This window comes from Fringilla coelebs (assembly GCF_963513975.1).
Source record: "Fringilla coelebs genome assembly, chromosome: 2".
In the NCBI taxonomy this organism is placed as follows: Eukaryota; Metazoa; Chordata; class Aves; order Passeriformes; family Fringillidae; genus Fringilla; species Fringilla coelebs.
Window position 1 is genome coordinate 101,507,813 of NC_140029.1, and position 27,087 is coordinate 101,534,899.

A 27,087-nucleotide genomic window follows, 5' to 3' on the forward strand; every position below is an offset into this window, starting at 1 on the left:
CGTCCCCAGGCGCCTCTGGGCGAGCACAGGGGACAGCTCTGTGCCGTGTCCTTGTGCCCAGCAATGCCTCTGTGTTCCCTGGGCAGCTGTGCTGGCTGTGGGCTGCTCCCTGGGTGGCTCTGGTGACAGCGTTGTGCCAGGTGGCAGGACATGGATCCTGCCAGCACCCGGCTCCTCGGGGTGCTCTCACTGTCGGCCCCACAGGGAACCTGCTTTTCCCACCTGCTTTATTCATGGATCCCCGGACCCACATCCGTGCCAGCAGGACCTGTCTGGGCTGGGGTGACACTGGTACCTGCAGCAGGGTGACCCCAGAGTGGGGGATTCCAAAGCCTGATCTTGGCCATCTGGCGGCTCTGGTGTCCTAGTCGGAAAGACGGGCACTGTGAGACGCTGCCCTGAGGGGTGTCCATGATCCTGTGCCACACTCGGCGAGAGACGCCCGTGGCCCCGTGTCACCCGCAGGGCAGCACCGGGGTTCTGCGGCAGTGTCCGGGATCGGCCGGGAGCTCCTGGTGGCTCTGGCCGCTAGATGGCCCCGCGGCTCCACGGGCCACCCTGAGCCTCCTCCGGGCTCCACGGGCCACCCTGAGCCTCCTCCGGACTCCACGGGCCACCCTGAGCCTCCTCCGGGCTCCACGGGCCACCCTGAGCCTCCTCCGGGCTCCCCGGCCCGGCATCCCGGCGGTCGGGGAGCAGGGAGCGAGATGGAGGGTGCAGCATGCAGAGTGTCCCTAACCCTGCCCTGCTTGGCCCCTGCCTCGAGGTGGCATTTCCTTGTCACCACCTGTCCTAGCGAGGGTTGAGAGACCGTGCGAGGAGTCCCTTACAAACCCGCAGCGAGCCTCAGAGCACCCTGTCCCTGAGGAGCATCCTAGGGACAGGGACACAGAGGTGCAGGAACACAGGAGTAGGGAGGGGGACACAGGACCGCAGGGACGCAGGGACATGGAGGGGCAAGGATACAGGGCTGCAGGGACACGGGAGTGCCGGGACACGGAGGAAGAGCAGGCCATCCTCCCGCAGACCAGAACTTTCTCTTCTGCCCAGAGGAGGAGGAGGAGGGGGAGGGATGGAGATTGTCGCGCTGCCGATATCCCTCTCAGCGTGTGACATGTGGCCATCGTGTGACGGCTTGAGCATGTCCACCCTCCGTGCAGATTCCCTAGGGCCATTGGCGAAGGGGCGGCATCCCGAAATCCCTGTACTTGGGGGGCCGGGGAGGGGAGGAGGTGTCACTCCTCACTGAAGGCAGTGGGGGGTTAATATAGGAGGGTGGGGGCGAACAGACCCTATAAGGGGTCCCCAAGAGGAGGGTCCCTCCCTATCCCCCTGCAGTATCCTATAGGGTGGGGGCAGGGAAGACTTTCTCTGCTGAGCCCTGCATCAGAGTTACCCCAGGGCGAGGGATGGGATGAGATTTCGGCCCCTCCGTCAGGGAGGATGAGGGGAAGACCGCCCCAACCCAAACGTGAGGCGCAGCCTTTAAGGAGGCAGGGGTTGCTTTATTGAGAGGTGAAACATGCCCCAGAAGGGAGAAGGGGCAAGGGGGAAACTCCTGGCCCGATCCCCAGGAGGGGAGGGTTAACACGGAGGGAGGTTGTTGCCCTCCCCGATACCGGAGCCATGACGGCACCCCCGCACCTGCCCCACAAGGAAAGCACCGCCAGCCCCGCGCCCAGAGCGGAGCTACCCAAACTGGGGAGCCATGCCCCATCCTCTCCCCACATGGGCGCCCCCGCCCCACACCGGTTTCCCCCTTCATCACCCCACACTGGGACTCCCACTCCTGACCCCCTCCCAATACCGGGGAGTGACATCCCGACCCAATTCCCACATCGGGACCACCCTCTCGACCCCCGCCCCACACCGGGGACCCCCACCCCAGGTTGGAGAGTGATGTCCGATCCCCTGGCCACCCCTCTGCCCCCACCCATCCTCGCTTCTCAGAGCCCCGCGGAGCCGCTGCCCCGCAGAGCAGGTGCGGGGCGTGTCGCGATCGGACGTATCGTGACGGGGCGTGTCGCGGCGGGGGCGTGCCCGCAGCCCGCGGGCGGTGCGGGGGTGCGCGGGACCGGGATGGTGCCGGGATGGTGCCGGGATGGTGCCACGGCTCCTCATCGCGCTCCTTCGCTTTTTCAGCCGCGGGTTCCTGCGGGCGGGGGACGCCGCTCCCGGCCCCGAGGCGCTACAGGTAGGGACGTCGGGACCTCCACCCCGAGGGGTCCCCCGCACCTCCCTCCCACTCGGGACCCTCCTCTTCTCAACCCGGATTTCCATCCCCAGCCGCATCCCCTCCCATTCGGGACCCCCATCCCAACTATCACCCCTTCCACCTGGGACCCTCAACCCGACCCCTCCCCCCCCCCGTCCCCGTCTCACCCGGGCACTCAGACTCGTCCCCGCTCCTACCCGGGACCCCCACCCACGTCCCCCGACACCTGGGACACCCGATTCACCTGCCCTGTTACTGGGGACCCCCACCCCAAGCACCTCTCCTTCCACCCGGGACCCTCAGCCCTCCTGCCCTCCCCAACCACGACATGCGATGCACCTCCTCTCCCACCCGGGACCCCCATTCCCACGGCCTCCCTTCCCACTCGGTCCCGGAGGCGGGGGGGATCCCCGTGTTTATGCTGTGGGGCGGGGTTGGGAGTCGGGGCTCCCCATTCGCCGTGCTCGGACCCCCCATCCCTTCCCGCACCCTGGGCGGAGGGGGCTTTCCCGAGCGCGTTTGCACCCGTTTGTCTCCCCTTTTTCGGTGGGGGGCTCTGAACCCCACGGGGAGAGCCTGACAGGGAAACTGAGGCACAGATGGGGCTCCCGAGGCGGGGGCGACGGTGCCGTTTTGTGTCGTCGTCCCTTCCCCCCCCCCCCGCCCCGACCGCATCCGAGGTTCGAGGACACGCAGGGAGGAGGCAGCGGGCCGGGGGGTGCGGATCCCGGCGGGATCCCGGGAGGAAATGGGCTGGACTGGCAGGGAGGGGGGGCCGGCTCGGTCCCGGGGGGACCCTCACGCCCTCCGGCAGCCGCGCCAGGAGCCGGGCCGCGCCATGGGGACTCTCCAGGACACTGTGAGCTACCCTGGGGAAAGGGACACCCTGAGGGTCCCGGGGGATCTGTGGCCTCGGGCTGGGGGTTCATCCTGTCCTGGGGCGTTTGGGGTGCGATGCGCTTGGGATGTCTGGGGGTTTGGTTTTTCGGGGGGGGGGAGTTGGAGTCCCCCCTTCCCTGTGTCCCCTTGTCCCCCCTGGCAGCGGGAGCCTCAAGAGCTCGGCTGCGAATTCCATCCCGCCGCCAGACCTCGGGGTGGGTGCGCTGGGAAGGACGGAGCCCCTTCATCACCCCCAGCAGGACCCAGCTCTGAGCCCCCCACCCTCCTCACACCAGCTGCACATTTTGGAGAGATGGAGGCTGCATCCCAGTATGTGGGTGGGAAAACACACTTGGTCCCTCCTGCTCCTGCGCACACCCAAATTTGGGGAGGGGGTGACTTGAGGGGGTTTCTTCCCCTCAGTTCGCCTGGATGGATCCCTGACCTGTGTGCCGATGGTTTTGGGTGTGAGAACCGTGGCCTTGGTCCCCCTGGGGGTACAGCTGCTGGGGGGGCTCCAGGGGGCTGCAGGTTCAAGACAGGAGCGAGGACCTGGAGATTCAAGCTGGGAAGCGAAGGGAAGGAAACGCTCTCTGGGAAATTGCCGAAAGCTGCTGACGGAGAGAAAGAAGCTGAGCAGGGCCAGTGTGCCCCGGGCGGGGGGAAATGAGCCCCCCCTCCCCCTCCGGATGGGAAGGTGGCGGCTTGAGGACATCTGAAGTGTCGCTCAGCACGGCGGTGGGATGTGACACTGCTCACTGCCCAGCGCAGTGATTCGGGGCTCCCTGTGATCCCTGCCGGTCCCAGCCCTCCAGAACCCAACCGGGGCTGACCCGGGAGGGTGCTGGCAGCTGGGCAGGCTCTGAACCCCGGACACAGCCCCCAGGGTGATCTGGGGATGGGGGGGTCAGGGAGCCACAGCTCCCAGCCTGGGGGGGACAAAACGCACCCATATCGGGGGGGTGGCAGACTGGTTTTAACCCAGACCACCAGTGCTGGCAACGAGGAGGAGGAGGCAGAGATGCAGCCCCAGCCATTCCTGGCGTGTGAGGCCACAGTGGCAATGGGGTGTGCCCCAGGATGGATGAGGAGTGAGTGGTGGGGATGGATCCTGCCCCTCCTCCAGCACATCCCAGCCCAGGGTGGATGGGGAATAGCACATCCCCCACAAAATACCACAGGACCCCTGTCCCCATTGGTGTCCTGGGTACTGACTGCATCTGGAACTCCCATCCCCGAGCCTGGGGGGGCATATAGGGGGTATATAGGGCATTATTACCCTCCAACACCTTGCAGTGGGGTGAGGCTGAGACTGTCTGTTCCTCCTCTCCCTCCCTGCCACGAGCTGCAATGCAATTACTTGCAGACTGGATCATGAATCAAAGCGTAATTGATACATGTTCACAGCCTGGAGAAGCAGGAGGGGCTGTGGGGACCACAGTCAGGCACCTTTACTGACCTGCCAGGGACTGGGGGGGCTCAGCCAGCTTCACGGGGCTCCTCCTGCCTCAGTTTCCCCCCGTGTGGGGCCAGCCACGTTCAGTGGGCCGAGGGCCTGCTGAGGCCAGTGAGGGGACAAGCGTATGCGGGCGTTTGTCCTTGCGTTTCCTCTGGCAGACACAAACACATCAGCAGGGCAATAAAGGGGAGGAAAGGGCCGGGGCGGCTTCTTTCCATGACATGCAGCAGGGCTGGCTTCCTCCCACACTCAGCAGGGCCAGGGGTAGAGCTAGATCCCCAAAGTGGCGGGGCTGGGTGCAGCCCGGTGCTTCCTAGCAAGGCCAGGGATCAAGGAGTCACTGCTTGCAAGTGTGGAGTCAGCCTGTGCTGGCACTGCAGTGCCCTGCTGCTGGTTTTTGAGGGGCACTGGGGTTTGGGATATGGGTTCCAGTGCTCTCATGGGGATGTTCCTGCTGCACCCCAGGCAGAAGGAGTTGGAGGGGATTAGTCCTCCTATACCCAGAGGGGATTAGTCCTGCTGCATCCTGGGCAGTGAGAAGCTGGGATAGGATGCTCCTGTTGCAGGATGACATGGTGACATCTCCCCCCTGAACGGGATAGGCCCCGTGGGTGACCTTGGCTTTTTGGAGTCGAGCTGTGACATTTGGCAGGGAGGTGGTGGGCTGGGATCCCCCACAAACCTGGAGGGCGGTCCTCTGGGAGCTGAGTCCATGGATTTGGGGACTGACCTGGGACCTTTGCAGCTGAATCCTGTTGCATACCCACCCTAGCCACTCCATGGATGTGGGGGAGAGGATGGTGGGGACCTGCCCGAGAGAGCCATGGGGTGGAAAATGCCAGGGAGCAGAGCTAGGTCCCGAGTCTCCCTCCTCTTGGTGCAGGAGAGATCACTGCTCCTGGCCTGACTCTGGCAGATGCAGGGTGCCTGGCACCTTTGGATGTCCTGGCCACAGCTTTGGAACCCCGCCCCAGACAAGGGGGGGCTGGAGGCCAGACCCCTGGCTGGGTGCTGACCCATTAAACACCAGCACCCTGACCCTTTCTGCCATGTAATGGGCTTTGGTCTTCTCCTGGCTGTGCCTCAATTTCCCTATCTGAGCAGTGAGACCACCCCAGTTCCTAGTCCCCTTCATGGCAATTAAGAGCTGCATCCCACCATCAAACCCTCTCAGGCATGGAAAATAAGAGCAGTCCCTGTACAGACAGAGTGGAATCCCCTGGGGGGGCAGCTCTGGCAGCCTCCAGCCCCCCACACCCTGCTCCGGAGCACTGCCCAAATCGAATTCCTCCCCAGCTGCAGATGGCCAGGAATTCAATTTTCCCAGATCCCATCAGAGACTGATAAATGAGGTCCCTAATCACTGTGCAGATCCCATTAGCACCAGCCATGCCGGGAGGGGCTGCAGGGATGGATGTGGGAAGGCTGCATCCCCCTTCCCACCCCACTGATTCCTATCCCCCCAAGCCCTCTCTGGCTGCATCCCCAGGGCTTTGCCACGATGGTCCCAAGCAGAGCCAGGCACAGAGACCCCTGCATGGCTAATCCACCAGAAAACATCTAGGAAAATCCTGGAAACCCAGCCAGTGTGGATGGGAAGGGGACTGTGTGCCAGGAAAGTTTTTCCAGCAATGCCATGTCCCAGGAATGCCCATCATGCCACCTCTCTCCCAGCGCTGCCACTGCCAGCGCCCAAAGCTGGGTGCCAGGATGTCTCTGTCCTTTGGGGTGAGGGCACCTGCATGGCAGGGATTCTCCTGACCATGGAGCAGTTTCCCTGCAGCTGCTGTAGGAGGGTCCGTGTGTCCCTCCCTGACATGAGGTAGGGACAAGTGACACGGGGCTGAGGGGGGTCCCTTTCCCCCTCTCTGACGTGGCTTAGAGACAAGTCACAGTGAGACCCCCAGCCCTCACCACCTTCTTTCTTAGAATGGTGAACTAATTAGTGACAAACTGGTGACAGATCATTAGGCTAGTGGCCGAGCCTGCTGTTCCAAGAAGGCCACGATGTTCTGGGGACGGAAATCCTTGAGGAGTGTGGCTGCTGTCCTGATTTGTCCCGCCCGACAAAGGGACATCAACAGGAAGCAACCTTGACTCCAGCCCAGTTCTCTTGGCCCCAGGAGGCCAGGCCAGGATGTGGGGGGACAGACTAGAAGCACCCCAAGGGCTTGTGAGCTGCCAGAGGTTAGGAAATTTGCTTGGTTCAGCACACTTCCCACTCAGAATGTGCGGGGTCCTCAGGGAGAGGCATCTGTCAGGTTCCAGGCTGTAGAAACTCCCTGTGCAAATGTCCTGTGCAGTGTGAGCATGCCAGGCTCCAGCCAGGCTGATGTGTGGGTGAGGAGGAGGAGGATGGGGTAAGGGATGCACTGAGCTCCCGGGAGACACTGGGCTGAGCACGGCTCATTCCACCTGAACCAAACTCTAGTGCCAATCTAAGCAGGTCCTGCATGACCATGACCCTTTGCAGGTGGGGAAACTGAGGTAGGAAACCTCCACAGAGAGGGAAACTGAGGTAGGCACAGGCATGCAGGGCCACTTGTGTGATTTTTTGGGATGGCTGGTTTCACAGATTTGCATCCTCCAGCCCTTGGAAGCCTCAGCCTGGATCACTGGGTGCCAGGGTAGCTCCATGACAGGGTCCTGCCCCTCAGCCCTCGCTTCCCATCCATACATTGCAACAGGACCCCAGGTAAATGACCATGAGGAGACAAGAGATATCCCAGAAGTGTTTCCTTCCTGTTTGCCCTCATTATCCCCCTGGAAAAGATGAGGTAATTAAGGAGCTACCGTGTTGCAGGTTGTTGCTGCCTGATTAGATTAAAGCAATGTGATTTGGGACTAAGAGCGGTGCTGGGAGGAAATGGATGGATGGCTTCCCAACTGGAGTTGGGCAGAGCTGCCAGCTCTACCTTCCATCCATCCCTCCATCCTCTGTTGCTCCAGGGACACTGCTGGAGGGTTATCAGGGGTGCTACTTTGAGGCACTAGGGATACTACTGTTTTCTCACCCCTACAGAGAGGATTTCCTGGGGAATTGTGGCTGGGGGAGAGGGAAGGAGCCTAGAGCAGGGTGGGGGGTGGCAGGGTGTCAGCAGTGTGACAGCCTGTTGCAGAGCTGAAGGGTAACAGGGATGCTCCTGGAGGGGTGGGAGCAGGGATGCTGCCTCTATTTCCCCAGCTCTGTCGGGAGGATTCCTTGGGAAATTGTGGCTTTGGGTCTGGGGGAAGGAGCAGTGCGGGGAACAGGGGCAGGGTGACAGGGTTTGAGCAGTGTCACTCTGCCCACAGAACAGCTGGTGACAGCGAAGTGGCAACCTGCTGCCTTCAGGAGCTGCTTCCCTGCTCTGTAGCTGCTTCCCCATCCATGCCCAGAGTCAGAGCTGTGCTCTCCTGGCCCTGCCCCTGGTTGTCAGCCCGGCGTTGCCAGCAGAGCTGGGCTATATTTAACCACCACGGCCAGAGCATGGGGCTCAGCAGCCAGGGGAAAGCAGCCCCCCAGGACTGGAGGGAGCTGGGGCGGCTCAGCATTGCTGGAGGTGGGAGAGGAGGATGAATCATGGCTCAGGGATATTTTGGGATATTTTTAATGCCGCCAGATTGCTCGGCAAATGCTTGGGCAGGGCGGCGCGGGCGCAGGCTGGGTGTTTGCTGGCAGCTGTGGCTCAGCTTGGAGGCCCAGGGGGATCAGCTGCTCCCCGTGGTGCTGTCACTCTGCAGCCATGCATTGGAGAGGTGACAAAGGCAGGGACATCTGTCCCCATGCACTTGGAAACGACTCTGGGTGTGATGGGTGGGGGCAAAAGGGGGTCCTGGAGCAGCATCTTCCTCCTTGAAGGGGAGACAGGAGGGGAAAATGTTTCCCCATCACTTTCCCTGGAAAGGGGAAAGGGCTGGGAAAAGGCAGAGAGTGAGTGTCTCTGCCTGCAGGGTTGTGGTGGATAGGGAGCAGCCCTTGGACAGGGACAGGTACCCAGGCACCCTGTGGGTGGGACACAAGCAGTGGTGGGGGGCTCTGCAGGTGGAGGTGGGCTGCCTCCCAGGAATCCAAATGGGATTTTGCTTTTCACTTGTCAAATGTAACAAGATCCAGAGGCTGATGGCTAAAAAAATGCATCCTCTCTGAAGAGACTGCAGTGGGAGGGAGCCCTAAGCCCCCAGCACCAGCTCTCAGCCTTGCAATGAGGTGACTACACAGTCACCCTCCTCATCCAGGGCTCTTCTTGGTAGGGAATTCCCTGGGCAGCAGCTCCTCTGTCCTTGGAGTCTGCAAACCCTCAGTGAGAGACATTGGGGCTGGTGAGACAGGGAGCAGGGGGGTCCTTTGCTGTGCCCCACACCCCTCCTTGCTGCGTTCTGCACTCCCAAGCATCCCAATCCCTTTGCAACCTGAACCTGTAAAATCCATTGAGAAGCATCTGCATGGGATGTGGGTACTGGGATGTGCTGCCCACTCAGCATCTTGGAAGCTCTAATTTGATTTGGGGCCCACAATTGGGGCTGAAGTTGTCCAGACAGAGCGATGTCCAGCTCCATCCCAAAGGTCATTGCTCAGGCAGGGGCTAATAGACTAATCCACTGCCAAAATTAATTGGGCTCATTTTCTCTGCGCTCACAGATGGATAAGGTCCCATTGCAGGGCAGGAGCCGAGTGAGCTCTGAGGGCTCACTGTGCCATGGAAGCCTCAAGCTCAAGCGGTCACCTCTGGCAGATCATTTACTTGGAATTTTTACAGCAAAGCTGGGCTGGAAGCTCGGCAGGGAGATGATTCATTTCCTCGAGGTTCCTTGGGGAGGGTTGTGGCAGGAGTCTGCCACTGAAGCCTGGGCTGCTGCCAGCATCCCCCTGTAGAATCAGCACCCATGGGTGCTCTGGCAGCGATGGCAGGATCCATCTGGGGCCTCTCCAGCCCAGCACCCCCTTGCAAGGCAGGGTGGGGGTGCTGCAGCCCTGCTCAGCACTCCTCTGGGAGCAGGATGCTCCCAGGCACCTGGAATTGCTGCCTGGCTCTCTGGGCGTGTTTTCCCGTGGATAAGGAGGAATCCAGCGGGTGGCAGGTCCCGGTGCTGAGCTCTGCTTCATGCAAACTCCACTCACTGAGTGCTCAGGTGTGTCCCCCCTCAGAGAGACACCCCAAGGTCCAGGTACCCTCAAGAGGGCTGAACATCCCAGTGGGTGCCTCACTGCACTGGATCCAGCCTCTGCCTGCTGCCAGGGCATTCCTCCTCACGCTTGGGGGGCCTCCATTCATCTCCCAGGAGATGGGGTGCAAGCTCAGAGACCTGAGAGCCTGTGACATCAGTGTCCTGCTCCTCCAGCCCTCACCCTCCACATGGCAGGTGTGAAATGAACCTTTCAGGAGAGGAAGCTGGCCAGGATGGGGTTTCTCTATTTCATAAACATCCAGAGAAGCTGGGGGTGCCAGGGAGGACAAACCAAGCTTCCACAGCTGGTGGGTGTGGGGGTCAGGGAACAGATGTTGCTGATCTTGAAAAAAGTCATGTTTTCACTGCTGGTGAATTCCCTCTGATAAAAAAAAGAGAAGAAGCTGTTTTTAAGTCCCAGCAGGATCTATGGAAGCCTGGGATGGGAGCTTGGGAGCCTGTGCTGGGCGGGACAGGATGCATGAGGACAGGATGCTTCTGCAGCTATCCAAAGGGAAAAAGAGGGGCAAAAACAGCAGGGGAGAAAAAGGGCCATTTTCCATGAGGGAGAAAGCAGGCAGTGCTCTGGAGGTTGGCCTGTGACAGGATTTGGCTTTGCTAGAGTGGGGGGGTCCATGTTGGAGCAGAGACAAATCCTTAGTCTAAGGAGATGGATGGTGTCATTAATCTTCCACCCGTCCCAGTGGGAATATTGAGGCAGATATGGCTGTGGTGTCACACCCACCATGGGATACCAAAATTCCTGCCAGCACTGAGGTCCCATGGGTCACCCAGTTAGCTCAAGGAGTCTGGCAGGGTGACATCAGTATCCTTGTCCTCTCAGGCCAGAGATAAGGTGACAACAGTCCCTGGGTGGCAGCTTCACAGGGCCACGTGTGTGCACCCTGGGGACAGGACAGGGACAGGGTGCTAGGTGTTCACCTGCTCTGCAGGAGCAGCATCCTCAGCTCCTGGGGCTGTCAGCGGTGCCATGCTGTGTCCCCTTCCCATACCCTGTCCGTGGATCTGTTCCCAAAGCCCTCTCTCCACGCCCATTTCCAGACAGCATTTCCCTCCAGAGCCGCTGGGTGTGCAGCACCTGGGATGAGGGTGTTGGACTCTGCTCCAGCAGCTAGGAATTGCAATTCCCTCTATGCTTTCTCCCGTTTTACTGAAGTTAATTAACCCCCTGTGCCCACTTGGGAAGTGCCACCATAGCTCTGCCCTCCATGGAAGCTGGGATGCAGAGCAGGTGGTGGGAGCTCTCCCTGGGAGAGCTCTGGTCCCCACTGGGTGCAGGTACAGGGCTGTGTGAGCCCGGCTTGGTGGGTCCTAGTGACATTCCTGGTGACAGGCATGGGCTGGCTGATGGTTCCATCTCTCCACTGGTGCTGGGGATGCGTGTGCCAACGCAGCCTCATCCAAAGACCCTGACACTTGTGGAGTAGTGATGGATCCAAAGGAGCCCCCAGCCAAACTGGAGTAGTGCCTGGATGGTGTGGATTGCTGGGAGTAGGACACAGGGGTCTCCTCAGCAAAGGGAAGGGCTGTTCAAGGCAATAACTGGGATGTGGCTATGGGAGTGGCTCTGGCTGTGCTGGCTCTGGGCCCAGGCTCTGTCCTGTCAGAGCCCCCAGAGTGGGTCTGCAGCATCCTCTGGGCTGGGGGACAGGGTGGGAGGGTGTTGGGGTAAACCTCTGCTCCGGGCTGGAGGATGTGGACTGGGAGTGGGATGAGTGGGACAAATGGAATTAGTGGGATGAACAAGTAGGATATGCAGGATGAGTGGGGCAAGTGGAAGGAGTGGGATGAGCCATTCAATGAGATGAGCCATTGAGTGGGATGAGTGGGTTGAGCTGGATGAAAGGAACAAGCCATTGAGTGGGATGAGTGGGATGGGCAGGACAAGTGGGACAAGCAGTTGAGTGGGATGAGCCATCAAATGGGATGAGTTGGACAAACTGGATCAATATAGTGAATAGACTGGGTGGAATGAGCAGGATGAGTGGGAGAAGAAGTTTAGCAGGATGAGTGGGATAAGTGGAATGAGTGTGATGTCCTTCCTAGCCCACCCTCACTCTCTCTACCTTCTTGCAAGGCTGCAAACCCTCCTGCCAGCATCTGCTGCTGTCTCTTTGTCTTGGGAATATCTTTTAGCTCCTGCAGCTTTCCCCTCACTGTTTCAGGGATGGACCTGTATTCCCAGCCCTAATAAAGCCACCACCCATGTCCAGCTGCCACCTCTCCCTCCCTACACCAAGAATGCCACTGGCATTTGATGCCCCAAGCAGACTCAAGGGACCCACTCGGGCTCTGCCCCATCTTCGCCTGCCCTGGGGGGACACTGTGGAGGATCTGGTGGGACAGAGGGATGGCAGGACAGCCACCTGGCTGAGGCCTGGCTGTATTCTACAGTGCATGTGTCTCCAGTGTGAGTAAGTGACTGGAGATGCGGCCCTGTTGGAATAACATCCAGTGCCAATGTCTTCAGCTGGAAGCACCCTCACCGCCAGCCACGCTCCCAGTGCCACTTGGATCTGGCCCCGTGGCCAAGGATGCTCCCAGGGTGGGTGGGTGGCATGGCCCTGCAAGGGGCTGCTGTCCTCGATGGGCTCATGGGGGGCATGACAGTCCCCAGGTCTGGTTATCAGGAATGGAGCCTGGAGCCACCTGGCAAAGCTGGAACCAGAGGAAGAGCAAATCCCAATGCCATTATCCACAGTCGGATTCTGAGCATCTACTATTTCCATCATAACATCATCCTTATCCCAGCCTCCCAGACAAGGGCTGGAGGCAGGAGCAGAGCTGGGACGGTCACACCACAGAGCCCCCTGTGCCCCCCAGCTTTTCCATGTGTCCATCCTAACACCTCTGCCCTCCATGGGGTTGTAATCCCCAGATGAGCCTTAATCCATCTCCTCGCCCCATTTCTCTTCTCACTGGTGCTTTATGGCATGGCTAGCACTGAGGGCAGTGTGGCTCAGTGCCAAAGCCTCCTCTCCCTTTTTGGGGACCTCCCCCCTCCCCACATGATGGACATTGACCAGCACAAGAGGGTTTGGCTCCAAAAAAGGCACCAGACAGACTGGAGGTCACTGCAAGGGGTCTGGGAGCAGAAGGACCCGTGCCACGGCAGGGGTCAGAGAGGGTGGGTGCTGCAATGCCCTTCTCCTTGGAATGAACCCCCAGTGACCTCCTGCTCTGCTCTTGTCTCTGCAGGATGCTCTGCTGAGCCTGGGTGCTGCGCTTGATGCCACCGCCCTGCGCGATGCCCTCCGCCATGCCCTTGTCACCCTGCTGCCCGCTGTGGTAGGTGGGGGGTGCATCTGCATCCCCTGGGGGCTGGGAGGAACGTGGAACAGAGCATCCTTCTCGAGTGGGTGGGGATTGTGGCATTGCTGAGACTCCCTGCATTGTGGGAATCCCTGGAGGGAGCAGAGAGTGGATTATCTGCTGGTTGGTGCTGTGGTTCAGCCTGGAGTGGTGTCTCTTCATCCCCAGCCCACTGCAGAGTTCTCCCTCCTCCATCTGGGTCACCTGCCCCCGCCAGGGTGCTGCTGGTGGCCCCAGGGTGCTGGTGACCCTGAGGGTGCTGGTGGCCGTGATCCTGGTGACCCTGATGCTGGTGGTGGCTGGGCACTGTGCCAGTGCCATGCCACAGGCCCCCCAGGCATGGGTGGGTGTGAATGGGGCACACGTGCACAGGTACCTGTGCACACCTGAGCATGGCTCTGGGCGTGGGCAGGGCTGGGTTTGCGACTGTGTGCATGTGCACACATTCTGCACACAAACTGCAGCTGTGCACACGTGTGACTGTGCTTGCATGTTTGCACACACGTGTGTGCTGCCCCTCTCCCCCAGGAGCATGTCTACATCTACCTGCTGGATGGGGATACACGGCTGCTCTGCGATGACCCCCCCCACGAGCTGCCTCCCAACGGGAAGCTCAGGTGAGCTCGGCCACCTGCCCAGCCCTGGGCATGGATGGGCACACAGGTGTGGCTCAGCTGGAGGGCATGAACAGGCATGTGTGTGGAAGGCAGGAGGGTTTCCATCCCTGTCCCCATCTCCATCCTTGTGGCCATCCGCTTTCCCTTCCCCATCCTTTCTTCATCTGGGACATGCACTCGTGTACAGGGGCTGTGTGTATGTACAGGGACGCAGGGACACACATGTTGGCACAGGGGCTGTGTGTGTGCAGGAAGACACACATCTGTGTCCAGGGGCTGTGCATGTGTGCAGGGACACACATATGCACAGTCCTTGAGCCTGTCCCAATCCTGTGGGGGTGTCTGCCCAGGGAGTTGCCCCTTCCTGGGGGTCTACCTTCCCAGGGGGTGCTCAAAGTATCCTTGTGCCCACAGAGATGCTGTGCAGAAGCAGAAGCGGCTGGAATGTGGGGGGCTGCTCCCTGCCGAGCTCCCTGGCCGGCACCTGGGACCCCTGGCAGCGCCCCTGGCCCCTGGCACACAAGGTGGGAGCTGTGGGAAGGCTGCTCTTGGTGCACATGTATGGGGGTGTGGGCATAGGGCGGGGTGGTGAGTGGGCAGATGGAGGGACAGGGAGGGGGGTTGAGATGCGAGTGGATGGATGGATGGATGGATGGATGGATGGATGGATGGATGGATGGATGGATGGATGGTCCATGGGTGGTCAGAGGCAGTGGCTGAGACAGCAGGGTGTGGGTGAGTGATGGATGCATAGACAGGTGAGTAGAAAAAGGATGGAGGCACGAGGGACAGGTGGGCACTGGGACTGAGGGGTGTTCTCAGGGACAAGGAAGCAGAGAGGGGGGCAGATGGATAATGGATGGATGGGAAGATGGAGAGATGGCTGGCTGACTGGCTGGCTAGCTGGGTGGGTTATGACACATCAGGATGCAACAGGGTCATGCACCCCAAGAGCTGAGTTCCACAGCTCCAGGCTGTCCCTGGAGCCCACCCGGGACTGACCCTCTCTTCTTTGCAGTGCTCATCATCCCGCTGGTGGACAAGAACAGTGGGGCTGTGGTTTGCGTCATCCTGGTGAGTGCAGGAACATGGGCAGGGCTCTGGGGACAGGGCCTGGACACGAGGGTCCTGACCCCACTCCTGCTCCAGGTACACTGTGGCCAGCTGAGTGACTCAGACGAGCAGAACCTGCGTGCGCTAGAGAAACACGTGAGTGACTCCTCCTCAACCGCGGACCTGCCACCCGGGGACCTGCCACCCTTTCCCCCAGCCCTGCTGTTCCTTGTCCCTTCTGCCCAACCTTGCAGGCCCTGGTGGCATTCCGGCGCCTGCAAGCCCTGCAGAAGTTGCAGCCCTGGCCCCAGGTCAGCCTCTCCACCAGCTCCTCCCAGACCTCTCTGGCCAAGCCTGAGAAGGCACCTGACAGCAGCTATAGTGACCTGGACTGCAAGATCCTACAGCTCTGTGGTACGTGGGGGGACACTGGGAAGGGTGGGCTGTGTGGACAGGGTGAAGCCATGCTCAGCCCCTCACAGCACTGTGGCCCTCGTACAGGTGAGCTGTATGACCTGGATGCCGCCTCGCTGCAGCTCAAGGTCATCAACTACGTGAGTAGCTGCTCCTCCAGCCCCCTGTCCCCATCTGCCCCCAGCCCCAGGACACACCAGGGAGCCCTGTTTTATTTCAAAACAAGAAAATTCCCCAAAGCCAAGAAAAGCCTCAAGCATCAGCTGTGGAGACATCAGTAGTGACCAGAGTGAGCAGCCTTGTAACAACCATCAATAGTCTCCAGAGTTAACAGTGCCACTCTCATGCCAAAAACTCCTTGAGAGAACGTACAGGTTCCTCTCATTTCCTGCTCCCTATCATTCTGTGCCTCAGTATGACCCCCAGTAGTGTCCAGAGTGAACAGCTTTCCCCTTGCCATCAGTAGGCTCCAGAGTGAACCTGCTCAGTCACGGGGAGGAGGTTCTGGGGAGGGGCACCTAGCTCTCTGTGGCATGTGTGGGTGCTTTGGGCACAGGGAGGCAGAGGAGGGGCTGGGTTCTGCCTGGGGAGTGCTCAGGGCAGGCTGGGGTGCTGACCCTCCCCTTACTCCCCAGCTGAAGCAGGAGACCCAGTCTCTGTGCTGCTGCCTCCTGCTCGTCTCTGAGGACAACCACCAGCTCTTCTGCCAGGTAGGTGCCACCGGGCCAGCCCCCCAGCCTGACCCCCAGAGAGGATTGCAGGACACCCCCTGACATGGTGTCTTCCTCATGGGCACCCCCTCCTTCCCATCTTTTCCAGGTGGTGGGGGACCGTGTCCTGGATGAGGAAATCAGCTTTTCAGTGAGCACGGGGAGGTGGTGAGGGCTTGGGAGGACAGGGGGTGGGCAATGGGTGCCGTGTGCTGACATGTTCCCTTTCCCCACAGCTCACCTTTGGGCGCCTGGGGCAGGTGGTGGAGGACAAGAAGCCCATCACCTTGAAGGACATCAGTGAGGTGGGTACCAGCTGTGTGCCTTCCACACCTGGGGACGTGGCTGTCACCCCAGTGTCCCATGGGACTTCCTGGAGTGGGCCGGGGGTCCCAGCCCTGTCTTGCCTCTCTCTGCAGGAGGAGCACAAGCAGCTGAGCAGCATGCTGGGCTGTGAGGTCACCTCCATGCTTTGTGTCCCTGTCATTAGCCGGGCCACCTCCCAGGTGGTGGCACTGGCCTGCGCCTTCAACAAACTGAGTGGGGAGAGGTGAGCAGCGTTTTGGGTGGGACTCTCTGTGGGGCTGCACCCCCTCACTTTTGGGGTGCTGGGGCATTGTCGCCATGGGGAAGGGGGGGGGACAATGGGGACGGACAACTGAGGTGTGCCCCCGCCAGCTACACAGACACGGACGAGCACAAGATCCAGCACTGCTTCTGCTACACCTCCACGGTGCTCACGAGCACCCTGGCCTTCCAGAAGGAGCAGAAGCTCAAGTGTGAGTGCCAGGTGAGCATGTGCAGGGCCGTGCCCCGTGCGTGTGTGTGCCCCATCTTGCACTGGTCACGAATGGCATTCTCTCTGTCCCCTCAGGCCCTGCTGCAGGTGGCCAAGAACCTCTTCACCCATTTGGGTAGGTGCATTGGAGAGCACCCATGGTGAGGGAGTGGAATGGGGAACGGATGATCACTCCCCAGCCCTGGAGGGTGGTAGCAATGGGGTCTCTGTCCCCAGCCAGGGAGAACCTTGTCCCCTTGTTGGGGACTGGTAACAGAAGGGTGATATGAGCTGGCACAGAACATGGCAGGCACTGATGCTGCATGGCTGTGTGCATGCATGTAGCATGACCACAGAGCTCTTAGAAGCACGTGTGCACATGTGCAGCTGCACTGCTGCACGCACACATGTGCTGCTCACACGGGCACATTCCCCACACAGCCCCTGTCCCTCTGTTCCCCCCAGACTTCCTACTGGGACCCTGAGCTAAACCCTCCCCTGCTTTCCTTGCATGAGTGGGGAATGAGGGGGCAGTGCTGCCTGGCTGGGGGTCCCTGACCCTTCACTGCTACCCCTGCAGATGATGTCTCTGTCCTGCTGCAGGAGATCATTACGGAGGCCCGGAACCTCAGCAATGCTGAGATGTGAGTGGTGGTGGTGGGGCACGTGGGTGAGGGGACACAGGGGGACACCCAGCCCCCCTGTGGGTGAGAATGGCAGCGGTGTGTCTTGCAGATGCTCTGTGTTCCTGCTGGACCGGCTCAGTCACGAGCTGGTGGCCAAGGTGTTCGATGGCGGAGTGGTGGATGACGAGGTGAGCACAGGATGGAGCTGGGGGGCCTGGGGTTGTGTCCTTCCCCACAGGCCTTGCTGGTGATCCCCTTCCCCTGCCCACAGAGCTACGAGATCCGCATCCCAGCAGACCAGGGCATTGCTGGGCACGTGGCCACCACTGGCAAGATCCTGAACATCAAGGATGCCTACTCACACCCGCTCTTCTACCGTGGGGTGGATGACAGCACCGGCTTCCGCACCCGCAACATCCTTTGCTTCCCCATCAAGAATGAGAGCCAGGGTGAGGGAGGGATGGGGGCACACTGGGAAGAGGGGGGCACAGGTCTGGACCAGCAGGTGTCTTAGTCAGCACATGGTGGTTTGGTCACCCATCATGTGGACATGACACTGTCCCCAGCACGCAGGCACGGGCACAGCATCATCCCTAGCCTGTAGGCATGAATCCTGTTCAAGCACAGGGGCACAATCCTGGCTCAGCACTGTCCCCAGCATGTGAACACCATTCTGTTCCAAGCCCATACGTAAAGCACTGCCCCAGCCCGTGAGCATGACCCTGTCCCAGTCCCATGGCCCCAGCATCAGGGCAGCATTCTGTCCCATGAATGTGGGCATGGTCCTGTCCTAACTCTAGGGCTCAGTGCTGTCTCCTGGCACAAGGGCATGGTTCCTGGGTGTGGTCCTGTCCCTGCAGACAAACACAGCACTGACCCCAGCACATGGACGTGATCTTGTCCTAGTCCATGTGCTCCATGTGGTCTCTGGACATGATCCTGTCCCCCTACAGACACCCAGCACTGTCCCCCAGCCCATGACCATGATTTTGTCCCAGCCCATGGGCACAGCACCGTCCTTGAGCACATGGGCATAATTATGTACCCTGAATATGGGCACGATCCCATCCCCCAACATGTGAGCACAATACTGTGTCTGGGCATGACCCTGTCCCAGACCCTGGGCACCGCAGTGTCCCCAGAATGTGGGTGTCATGCCATCCCCAGCCCACAGGCACGGCAGTGTCCCCAGAATGTGGGTGTCATGCTGTCCCCAGCCCACAGGCACTGCACTGTCCCCAGAATGTGGGTGTCATGCCATCCCCAGCCCACAGGCACTGCAGTGTCCCCAGAATGTGGGTGTCATGCTGTCCCCAGCCCACAGGCACTGCACTGTCCCTGCTACTAGGGCACAACCCTGCCCTAAGCCCATGGACACAGTGCTGTCCCCAGCATACAGACATGACCCTGTTCCCAGCACAAGGGCCTGATACCCCTGCTGTCCCCCCTCTGCTCCAGAGGTCATTGGGGTGGCAGAGCTGGTCAACAAGATCAATGGCCCTTGGTTCAGCAAGTTCGACGAGGACCTGGCCACTGCCTTCTCCATCTACTGCGGCATCAGCATCGCCCATGTATGTGCTGGGGGGTCCTCCCCTTGGAGGGGGTCACACACAACGTGGCCTCCCAGCTCTGCCACGGCGCAGAGGGATGGGGATGGGGGGAAGTGTGTGTGTGTGCGTGCGTGGTCCCCATTCCTTGGGGACAAGTGGTGGTGGCCAGGAGATGGGAAGGGAATTGATGGGCACAAAGATGTGCTGTGGTGCCAGGGTGGGCTGGGGGGTGCTGGAGGTGTCTGCCCACCCCCAGCGCTCCCATCCCCTGATCCTGCCCCACAGTCGCTGCTGTACAAGAAGGTGAATGAGGCACAGTACCGAAGCCACCTGGCCAATGAGATGATGATGTACCACATGAAGGTGAGGTACCATGAGGACAGGGACAGGGATGGGGACCCCTGCTGCTAGCATGGTGCCCCCACACTTTATCCCAAGGTGGTCACACACTTGGGTGGTGATGATACCCCAGGGCTCTGCTCTCACCGTGGTTCATGTGGCCTTTGGGACACCTGGTGACCTGGCCACAGTGTGGGTCACTGGCTATGGCTCCTGCAGGTGTCTGATGATGAGTACACCAAACTGCTGAGCGAGGGCATCCAGCCTGTGTCCACCATTGACCCCAACTTTGCCAGCTTCACCTACACACCACGCTCACTGCCTGAGGATGACACCTCCATGGTGAGGACCACGGGGACAACTCTCAACTGCCATCATCCCCTGCCTGGCCTCGGTCAGGTCATATATCCCAGCCCTGGGGTGCTGGGGTGTTGGGGTGAAGGGATGTGGTTGCACCCCTGAGCATCTTCCTGCTGAGCAGGGGCAGGGGTGGCTCTCAGGGGACCTTGCTGGGCATTGTCATTCCTTGCCACCCACCCTATCCCCTCTGCCAGGCCATCCTAAGCATGCTGCAAGACATGAATTTCATCAACAACTACAAGATGGACCGTCAGACGCTCACCAGGTGAGCCCCTATCCCATGTCCACTTTCCCTGTCCCCATCCTCATTTCCAACCCCATCCACATCACCAACCACCTATCTCATCCCCTCCGTCTCCTTCCTCGTCCCTGTCCACACCCATGTCCCTGTCCTTGTCCCCATCCACATCCTCATCACTGTCCACCTTCTCTGTCCCCTGTCTGTATCCTCATCCCTATCCCTATGCCCATTCCCATCCAGTTAACTGCCTACCTTTCCTGTCCCCATCCCCCTCCCATCACCCATCCCCAACCCTTCCTCATCCCATCCTCATCCCCATCCCCATGCCCGTGCCCGTGCCTGCCTGGTTGGCACCTGGCAAGGTGGAGGTCCCTGTGGGGTGAGACCCACCCTGCATGGCTCTGCCCCTGTCCAGGTTCTGCCTGATGGTAAAGAAGGGGTACCGTGACCCTCCCTACCACAACTGGATGCACGCCTTCTCTGTCTCCCACTTCTGCTACCTGCTCTACAAGAACCTGGAGCTCGTTAACTACCTGGAGTAAGGCCAGGTGCTATCCCTGCCCCTCTTCTCCAACCCCTGGCCTGGCTGGGGTGCTCCCTGCTCTCCTGCCTGCCTCAGTTTCCCTCCTCCCCCTCCCCAGAGACATCGAGATCTTTGCCCTCTTCATCTCCTGCATGTGCCACGACCTGGACCACAGAGGAACAAATAACTCCTTCCAGGTGGCCTCGGTGAGCCGAGCCCAGAGCTGGGATGGGTGAGGGGGAAGGAGAGGTATGGGGACAGCTGTGGGGGTCTTCACCCCCATAGTTCCATCATTCTGGCTCTTCTACCTTGCAGAAATCGGTCCTGGCTGCGCTCTACAGCTCAGAGGGCTCTGTCATGGAGGTGAGATCCCCCAAACCTCTCATTGCCCATCTCCCCTGGGTTCTGGCTGCGTGGCAGCATCCTTACCTGCTCCCTGCCTGCTTTCACGGTCCTGGCTTCTCCCACAGAGGCATCACTTTGCCCAAGCCATTGCTATCCTCAACAGCCAAGGCTGCAACATCTTTGACCACTTCTCCAGAAAGGTGAGCCCCTCACCTAAACACCTCTCTCCTGCCACCCCCTGCCCATGATGAGCCCCTGCATCCTCTCCAGACCTCCTGCTCCCCATCCCTGGATCCTCAGGGATGTGGGGGCTGGCAGGGGCACAGAGCTGGTCACGGCAGCCGCCTTGCCCACAGGACTACCAGCGCATGCTGGACTTGATGCGGGACATCATCCTGGCCACTGACCTGGCCCACCACCTCCGCATCTTCAAGGATCTCCAGAAAATGGCAGAAGGTGAAGATCCTCGATGGAGATTGGGATTGGGATTTGAGGGGTGGTAGGAACTCATCCCACCAAGGCTGGGAGGTGGCACAGGAGTTTCTTATGTCAGGGGTGATAAGGGCTGGGACATGACACAGAAGGTTCTGGCTGTCCCTAAAGTGCTCACGTGTGGTGTGGTGGGGGCTATGGAGCTCTGTCCTGAGCCCCCCATCCCAAGCCCTGCCCCACACTGTGCCCACAGTGGGATATGACCCCAAGAACAAGCAGCACCGCAGCCTGCTGCTCTGCCTGCTCATGACCTCTTGTGACCTGTCTGACCAGACCAAGGGCTGGAAGACCACCAGGAAGATCGCAGTGAGTGCCACACCATGGAGCTAAACCCCTGAATGCCACCTCAGAACGCACCTAGGCTACCTGCATGTCCCCAGGCACACACCTGCCCCTCATGGGGTGGGTTCCTCCATGCAGGACCCTGTACCATGCAGAACCCAGTCCCTCCAAGCCAGACCATATCCCTGCTTGATCCAGAGCTGTGGGGAGGGGTCTGGAGGGCAGTGGGGCTGGGGGATCATCCCAGGCTGCACCCCCTGTGCTGACACCTGTCTCTTGCAGGAGCTGATCTACAAGGAGTTCTTCTCCCAGGGTGACCTGGTAGGTACCAGCAGGCAGGGTTGGGCTTGGCCAGTGCTCCTAGAAAGCACCAATGGGACGGGAGGTGTGGGCAGTGGGTAGAGAGGTCTTGCCTGGGACGGGGGGGAAAGCACCACTGGCACTGACTCTCCTCACCACCCGTGCAGGAGAAAGCCATGGGGAACAGCCCTCTGGAGATGATGGACCGGGAGAAAGCCTACATCCCTGAGCTGCAGATCAGCTTCATGGAGCACATTGCCATGCCCATCTACAAGTGAGTCCCAGTGCTGCCGCTGGGATGGGGAGGACCCCCTGCCACCCCCACCTCCCTCAGGGTGGGACCGGGTGCTGTGTGTGGCACGTCTTGCGGATGTTGGGGGGTGTTCCAAGCAGTGGGGATGGGGGTTGCACTCAGCTAAAGGGGTTGCATTGAAGTATGGGTGTGCAGCCCTGTGCTGATGGAATGCATCCCCCACTCCCCAGATTGCTGCAGGATCTCTTCCCCAAGGCAGCGGAGCTCTACGAGCGGGTGGCCAGCAACCGGGAGCAGTGGACCAAGGTCTCCCACAAATTCACCATCCGGGGGTTGCCCAGTAACAACTCCCTGGACTTTCTGGATGAGGAATATGACCCACAGGCCCCTGACCCCCAGCTCAATGGCTGCCTGGAACCTGAGGTGGGGCAGGCCCCCGAGGCTGGGGCCGAGTGAAGAAGGAGAAGGGGGGGCCACAGCCATGGCTGGGCTGGGAGCATCCCCAAGCCTCATCCCCCAGCTTATGGGGAGGAGGTTTGGGGGGATATTAGTGAATCCGGACTACCACGGCAAGGGCTGTGTGCTGCCAGCAGCCGCCACTGGTCCTTCCCCACCACTGAGTGAATATCTCCTCCCTCCGGGGCAGGTGTTCAGGTGTCCCGTCCACCCGGTAGTCCATGGGACACTGCCTTGGTGGCTGGGAGCACCAAGGGACACAGTGGGGATGGGGGATGGATGTGCTTTAAGCTGCCTTAAGACTGCAGGTCCTGTTCCCATGGGGTGACAATAAGAACAATGTCCTTGGTGGAAGCACCCATAGAGGGCTCGGTCACCATGACATGGGTGTGCATGGGTTAGCAGGACAGAGGGGGATGGTGTGGGGCAGGATGGCGAGGATGGCAGTGGGAGAACTCTGGGGTGGCTGTAGAGTGTATGGGGGGTGTTGCATAGATCAGGTCCACAGAAGAAGGTTGGCTCCAGCTGGAGGAAGGAAGAGACACAAGAGAGGGATGGCCACGGGGATGTGCCTGCATCCCCTGCTGGGATCCACACGAGAGAACAAGCTGCAGCCTCTCCCTAGCAGCTGCTGAGCATCCTTTGGCTAAAAGCCCCATCCCTCTAAGACCCCTGAACCCACTCACCCATGGAAGGGCTCATATCTCTCACACAGCCCAGTCCCATGCAACCACACAACCACATCCCCTACAAGGGCTACACACTTGCCAAGGCTGGGGGTCCTGCTGCTGGTTTGCATGCACAGGGGAGGGAGGCTGTGCTCCACAGGGGGTCCATCTGGTCCCATACATCACCTTCACCTTCTGGTCCCATACATGTCCTTGCCATAGGTAGAGGAACATAGGTGTTCCTCTGAGGTGTCCACCCAGGAGCCTCCTCACTGCAAGCAGCTTCTCTGCTTGGTGACCATGTTGTGAGCATCCCTTGCTCACAGTGGCTTCACAACTCCTGCCATACCAACCTCTGTGCACGGATCCTGCCGACATTTTGGGATCCTTCTGGTCTTGCAGACCACTGGACATGAACCTCAATGGTCTCCTGTGGTCCCTCTGATCCTGCAGACCACCATGCATTGACCCTGCTGTTTTCCTGTGGTCCCTCCAGTCCTACATGGCACCATGCATGGATGCTGTTGGTCTACCATGGTTGATCTGGTCATGCATGGAACCTGGTGTTTTCCCATGACTCCCTCCTTGTCCTGACTGCCATGCATGCACCCCACCAATCTCCTGTGGTTTTTCTGGTCCTGCGGACCACCGTGCATGGACCCCAACACTCTCCTCTGTGTCCTAGAGACCACTGTGCATGGACCCTGCTGCCCTTCCTGTGGTCTCTCCAGTCCCACAACCCAACCCATATGGACCCTCACAGTCCCAGGGGCTCCCCCAGCCACCAGGGTCCGACCAGCTGTATGTGATCCTGGGCTTTATCACCCCAGCCAGAGCCACTTGAAACACCCATGAGCAGGGGAACTGCAGGGAGCAGCTTGCCCTCTGGGGCAGAGCTGAAGAGGGGGCTGGGGCTGAGTGGGTGTGCTCAGCATTGAGGGATTAGGGTGCACTGAGCCCTCAGGCTGCATCATCCAGCTTTTGTGGGGTCTGGATGAGTCCACCACCGCACCAGGGAAAGGCGATGGGAGCAGCATGGCAAAATTCCGGCACTGCTGGCATTGGTGTTGGTTGTGTTGGGATCAAGAGTGCATGTGGGGCCATTTGCTGCTCCATCCCCAGTAGTGCCACAGCAGGTCCCTCCTGGATTTGGGCTGCATGGTGGCTGCTTCTCTCCTTGGCTTGTCTGTAAGCGATGACTTGCCTGTGTTCTCGGGATACCTGGAGAGTGTGTCTGCAGGAGCAATGGGAGACCTCAACGCTGAGCTGCTCCACGTGGCTGAAGTGACCTGAATTCCTTTTGCCTTACCTACTCGGAGATGCCTTTAGTGAGATGCTTTGCCCGAACCCTGGTGGGACCCACCTGGTGACGAGTCTGTCTGCTGGCCCATGGTTTTGCCTCCAAGACCCCCTTAAGCCCTTCTCCCCGCTCCCCACACTGCCATAGGGGGTGGGGATGGTCCCAGAAAGCAGCAAACCCCCAAGCTGCAAGAGGAGGACAGCAGCTCCATCCCTGTTGTGACATTGGCACAGCCCTGGTACCAAGGTGCCAGTAGGTACAACTGTTCAAAGACAGTCCCTGCACCCCAGTGCCGACCCAGGGATGCCTGACGATGCACAGATCTCTCCTTCCAATGGATGTGGGGGTGTCCTGCACTTGGGTTCTGCATCCCGGGTACCACACCGTGGTGGGGGCACGCAGGGATGCCCTTTTCCCAGCTGTACCCCACTTTTCCAGCCCCTGCTGCTGGTGTGTGTAGGTAGTCAATGCTTTCCCAGCTCCTGGCCCTGTATATACCCCTCTGGATACTAAGGAGTGCAGCTCACAGCCAGCCCAGCTCACCCATGAGTGTGCACAGGCGTGTGTGGGTGTGCAAACCTCCTCCAGCTTTTCTGTCCCTCTGTCTTGCGGCACTGGTTGTTCTGGACTCCAATGGAGCCTAAGGAGGAGATGACTTCTCTTTCTTCTTCTCCTCCTTTTCTTATTCTCCTCCTTTTCTTCCTCCTCTTCCTCCTCCTTCCCCTACTGTTTCTTCTCCTCCTGCTCCTTCTTTATTATTATTTCTCTTTTTTTGGTGGGTTTTGGTTTTCCTAAATAAATTTCATATGTCAACCTTCCCGTGACAGGTTGGTGGGTGGCCTTGTTGGGGTCTGGGGAGCTCCAATTAAAGCTTATGAACACCAAAATCACCTTCAGGGGGAGAATCCAGCTTGGGCTGTGTAGCTCTGACTCCCCAGGAAGATCCAGCCCCTCCTTGGATGTTCCACTCTCATGGAATGCTCCAATGCCCCAGGATTCACTGATCCCCTCTGAGTGCTCCAGCTGCTCTCGTCCCTTCCTGTGCCCTGTTCCCTCCTGAAATATTCCAGAACCCCAGGATGCTCCAATCCCCTGGGATGCTCTTTTCATCTCCATCTGCCAGGTTGAGGGCCCTCCACGCCTCGACAGGAGCCATGCTGGGACCCATCCAGCCTGGCAGCAGGGGAAGCTGCAGGATCCAGCTTTGGCTGGGACTGCAGGGGGATCCTAGGCTGAGATGCAGGATGGGGCCTGTGTCGGGACCCCTCTGAGTCTGGGCTGGGACTGGGGCAGAATCCAGCTGCTCCTCTGGCTCCCACAGCCATCCCTGCACGGCCCCAGAGGGGACCCCGTAGCCTGCCCATCATCCATGCATCAGGGCTGCAGCTTTCATTCCTGCCATCTGGCTAAGGAGCAATTTATTATCCAAAATCAATGCAGCACTTTCATCCCAGCCCAATCTGACAGTTTTTGGGTATTTTATACCCAGATGAAAAGTCCCCGGAGGCTTTGGTGCTGGCACGCTCTGGCACTCCATGAGCTGCCAAAATGGGGGTGGAAAAATGCCCTAACTACCAAATGCCTCCATCCCGCTCCAAGCGCTGATTCAAATCCTGGGATTAAATCCTTTAATCCTCCGAACTAGTCCCAGAGCAGGGTTTATGGTTCCTAGCCAGGAGCTGCCGCACTTCTGCCTCTGCCACCGAGGGCTCTATGCCCTTAGGTGACATTCCTTCCTGGATCCGTCAGGGTATCGAGGCCTTCCTTCCAGACCCTCACCGCAGCCTCGGCCCGTCATTGCTTCCCGTCCTTTTGTCCTGGCTGATCCCTAAGGTGGGGTGCAGGTTTCCCCAAGGATGGGGTAAAGCTGCCCCGTGGGTGGGGTGCAGGTGTCCCCACAGTGGGTACAGAAGACACCACGTGTCGGTCCCCTCCAGCCGCCCCACGATGGGATCGGGATAGGAAGGGGATGCTCCAGCTGAGGATGGACGCAGCACTGGAATCACCTGAAGCCCGCTCTCCACGGGCTGCTCCGCGATAGGAGGCGGGCGGGAATGGGACGCGGCCAATGGGGAAGGCCGGGGGCAGGACGGACGTGTTCCTGCAGGGAAGGCGGATTCCATTGGAGAGGGGAGGGACACCGCGGGGGCGGGGTGTTCGCAAGTGCGTGTGCCTCTGTGTGTGTGCGCGTGTGCACGGGTTGTGGGCGCACATATGTGCGTGTGTGTGCACATGGGGTGCGTGTGCGCACGTATGTGTACACGTGTGTCCTTGTGTGCGCACACATGTGTGCAAACATGCATGTGCACGCGTGTGTGGGTTCACGCGTGTGTGTGCATGGCGGCTGTACGCAGATGTGTGCGCGCGTACGTGCAAGTTATGTCCCTCTGCCCACAGACACCTGTCTTTGTACTCACACTCCCGCGTCTGTGCTCACGTACGTGTCTCTGTGTGCTCTCAGACCTGTCTCGGCTGACACGCGTGTCCCCACGGTCACACACGGCCTTCTCCCCGCTGTGTCCCGGTGCAGCCGCTGGGGGGCGCCCCGAGCCGCGCGCGTGCTCCCGCCGCTCTGTGTGTGTGTGTGTGTGTGTGTGCGTGCGCACGCTCGTGTGTCCCCGCGCGCGCGCTGCCCCACACTCTCCTACCCCCTCACCGCCTTCCCGCCCACCCCGTGTCAGCCCAGTGCCCCCCCCGCCTCCCCGTATCCTCTCCCCGTATCCTCTCCCCGCCCGGGCGGCCCTTG

At 60.0% G+C, this 27,087-nt stretch overlaps 1 protein-coding gene across 4 annotated transcripts; it reads left to right on the forward strand.

The window, feature by feature from the left end:
- Positions 1-2,059: 2,059 nt before the first annotated feature.
- PDE2A (phosphodiesterase 2A) lies at positions 2,060-25,158 on the forward strand. Of its 4 annotated transcripts, XR_014615966.1 has the most exons (31): positions 2,925-3,074; positions 12,921-13,010; positions 13,563-13,651; positions 14,066-14,175; positions 14,670-14,725; positions 14,801-14,860; positions 14,959-15,118; positions 15,206-15,258; positions 15,754-15,828; positions 15,938-15,979; positions 16,065-16,133; positions 16,248-16,378; positions 16,507-16,618; positions 16,703-16,742; positions 17,187-17,250; positions 17,342-17,420; positions 17,504-17,681; positions 18,691-18,803; positions 19,068-19,145; positions 19,341-19,463; positions 19,676-19,746; positions 20,138-20,260; positions 20,364-20,451; positions 20,561-20,608; positions 20,716-20,790; positions 20,947-21,046; positions 21,276-21,388; positions 21,647-21,685; positions 21,832-21,938; positions 22,148-22,681; positions 22,804-25,158. XR_014615966.1 is itself a non-coding variant. In XM_084200912.1 (30 exons), the coding sequence occupies exons 1-30, from the start codon at positions 2,102-2,104 to the stop codon at positions 22,371-22,373; spliced, it is 2,805 nt and encodes a 934-aa protein (XP_084057038.1). In that variant the 5' UTR covers positions 2,060-2,101; the 3' UTR covers positions 22,374-25,158. The 4 variants fall into 4 exon arrangements, 3 of the variants coding, with proteins under 3 accessions (XP_084057038.1, XP_084057039.1, XP_084057037.1); XM_084200912.1 differs by lacking the exon at positions 2,925-3,074 and adding an exon at positions 2,060-2,194 and having other exon boundaries at positions 22,148-25,158; XM_084200911.1 differs by having other exon boundaries at positions 22,148-25,158.
- Positions 25,159-27,087: the final 1,929 nt, after the last annotated feature.

What these genes read in the sequence shown, in the direction of transcription:
- PDE2A (XM_084200911.1), top strand. Translation starts at nt 2,964, where the DNA reads ATGGGCTGGACTGGCAGGGAGGGGGGGCCGGCTCGGTCCCGGGGGGAC. An exon ending in AGCTCAAGTGTGAGTGCCAG is followed by an intron (nt 16,619 to 16,702) that starts GTGAGCATGTGC and finishes CTGTCCCCTCAG; the next exon opens with GCCCTGCTGCAGGTGGCCAA. An exon ending in GCGGAGTGGTGGATGACGAG is followed by an intron (nt 17,421 to 17,503) that starts GTGAGCACAGGA and finishes CCCTGCCCACAG; the next exon opens with AGCTACGAGATCCGCATCCC.